Raw genomic sequence first — 2,500 nt, 5'->3', positions numbered from 1 at the left:
TTTGCCCTGTTGCCTGGTTGAATGGACAGACAGTAGGAATGAGAGGGAAAGGAAGACACAGACAGACAAAGAGACAGACAGACAGACACACAGACAGACAGAGAGACACACAGACAGGCACACAGACAGACAGACAGACAGACAGACAGACAGACACACACACAGACAGACAGATAAATGCATGTTGGTTGTACTCACTCGTTAGCGCCTTCTCATAGCTTTTCCCCATCGCTATGAAGTTCCGCAAACACGGGTTGAACTGCTCCATGATCGACTAGAAGAATAGGTGAAAAAACAGCAAATTTAGTCAGTAAATAATAATTATTAGTATTTCAAAATAAAATTAAAGGTGAAAATAAAAGACAAAAAAACGTTAATTTTTTTTTTTTTTTTTTACAAATAGTAAAATCTATTTTAAAATCCAAATCAAACTGGAAACTTAGGTGAAAAAACAGCAAATTTGGTCAGTAAAATAATAATTTTTAGAATATTTAGCTTTATTTATACAGCATATACAGTTCAAAACGAAATTACAACTGAAAATAAAATACAAAAAAACGTAAAAAAAAATAAATAAATCTGAAAAATGTTTTACAAATAGTAAAATCAATATAAAAATCCAAATTAAACTGGAAACTTAGGTGAAATAACAGCACATTTAGTTAGTAAAATAATAATTTTTATAACATTAAACTTATTTTATACAGCATATACCTTTCAAAACAATATTACAAGTGATAAAAATGCCAAAAAATTATGTCCCAACAATGTTTAGTATGAGTAGTTAACATAAATAGTAAAATCATTATAAAACACACGAATAGGGTCCATTACAACGATAAAACAAATTTAAAATAGTCCAGCAAAGCCAACGGTTATTAAAATGCCACACGATAAAAAGTGAGTCTTAAAGCTATAGTGCGAAACTTTCTCATAAAACTGTATGTCGGTTAGATCCAAGCCATCGCCAAAACGAGTTGATACAAAGTTGATTAAGCCTATTATCAGCTCCACAAAACTCTCTCTGTATTTCTCAGTATGGCAGTGTTTACAAACTGGTGTCCCCCTCCCCCCCATACCCCACCCCTGACACTGGTGCAGGAGCTCAGAAAAATCCCAAAGAAGAGCCCAAGAAATGTTTCAGTTGTTGATTCTACTGCTAAGAAAAAAAAACCTGGACGTACAGCATAAGGTATAAAATCCAATGCGTGATCGCCGAAGGAGGGGTGTCAGAAGTCACGCACTATAGCTTTAATAAGAGATTTAAAAGAGGAAATACTGACGGTGCGTGCCTGAAGATGTCCAGTTAAGAAGGCAAAAATACAATCGCTGATATGAGCGAGAATGATAGAGCACCAAGCTTTACTAGGGCACAGTCAACTGAGCAATACTAGGAGAGAGATAGTTAGGTGTGTGTGTGTGTGTGTGTGTGTGTGTGTGTGTGTGTGTGTGTGTGTGTGTGTGTGTGTGTGTGTGTGTGTGTGTGTGTGTGTGTGTGTGTGTGTGTGTGTGTGTGGCCTTTTCTTCTCACCTCCCCTGCTGTTATTATTAAAATAAAATCGGGTTTTGGCCGCAGACTCCTGAACTCAGCAGTAGACCTGGACACAACACAGTGTGTGTGTGTGTGTGTGTGTGTGTGTGTGTGTGTGTGTGTGTGTGTGTGTGTGTGTGTGTGTGTGTGTGTGTGTGTGTGTGTGTGTGTGTCTCTAACACTCTCTGAACTGTGGCCCACTGCTTCTGCTAATTGCTTTTTATACTAAAGGAGGGGGGGGGGGGGGGGGGGGATTCAGTTCACCCACAAAACAAATAAAACATGTTCTTATATAACTATGGTGATACAGCCCCGGAAAAAATGAAGAGACCAGTCTGGATTTTTCTTCAATCTTCATCTCTACATTACTTAATGGAAATGCTCTAAATGACGATATCGTTATTGTGAATTTGGTAGAAATGTTGTCAGTAGTTTATATTATAAAACCAAAATGTTCATTCTACTCTAACGAATGCCTTTAAATAGTAAAACGAGAGACACTGAACATTTGGACTGGTCTCTTAATTATTTCCCAGAGCTGTATCTATCTAGCCAGGCTATCATCAAATCTCAAGAACATTCAATTCAATTCAGTTTATTTTAAAAAAGGTCTAGTCAGTGATTCTGGAGAACGCTTGTTGTCAAAATCACGTTTGGTCAAAATCAGTGAATATCTCCTCATGATCCGCTACCTGTCTGTACTGTGTGTGTGCGCTTAAACAAAATTCTAGTGTTAATACACAGCCCTAAACTTTGTAAACTGGTATGTAAACAAAGGGGCCCACCATAGCTAGCAACATGCCCTTTTACAGAGCCTAGGCTGCGTATTAACAACATTTTAGTAGGGATTTTAGTACGAGTAGGACGTTAGAAGGGCTTTTTGAAAACAGTCTGAGCATAAGGTAAAGGGTAGAGGATGGTACAGTCTTGGTTGGTGAGAGACGTGTCCTTTTTGTTGCTACGAGGAAC

General features: G+C 37.8%; 1 protein-coding gene across 1 annotated transcript in view; it reads right to left on the bottom strand.

Annotated features, from left to right (window-relative positions):
- Positions 1–2,500, bottom strand: part of baiap2b (BAR/IMD domain containing adaptor protein 2b) — a gene marked incomplete at its 5' end in the record, with an annotated part of 107,952 nt that overhangs the window by 77,308 nt on the left and 28,144 nt on the right. Inside the window, one exon of the mRNA XM_080049085.1 lies at positions 199–274. Coding sequence (XP_079905211.1) covers positions 199–274 — 76 coding nt within the window. The remainder of the gene's footprint in view (positions 1–198; positions 275–2,500) is intronic.

This window comes from Ammodytes marinus (genome assembly GCF_949987685.1).
Source record: "Ammodytes marinus genome assembly, chromosome: 20".
Lineage (NCBI taxonomy): Eukaryota > Metazoa > Chordata > Actinopteri > Uranoscopiformes > Ammodytidae > Ammodytes > Ammodytes marinus.
The sequence above is the reverse complement of the archived record's forward strand: the minus strand, read 5'-3'. Positions and strand labels throughout refer to the sequence as shown.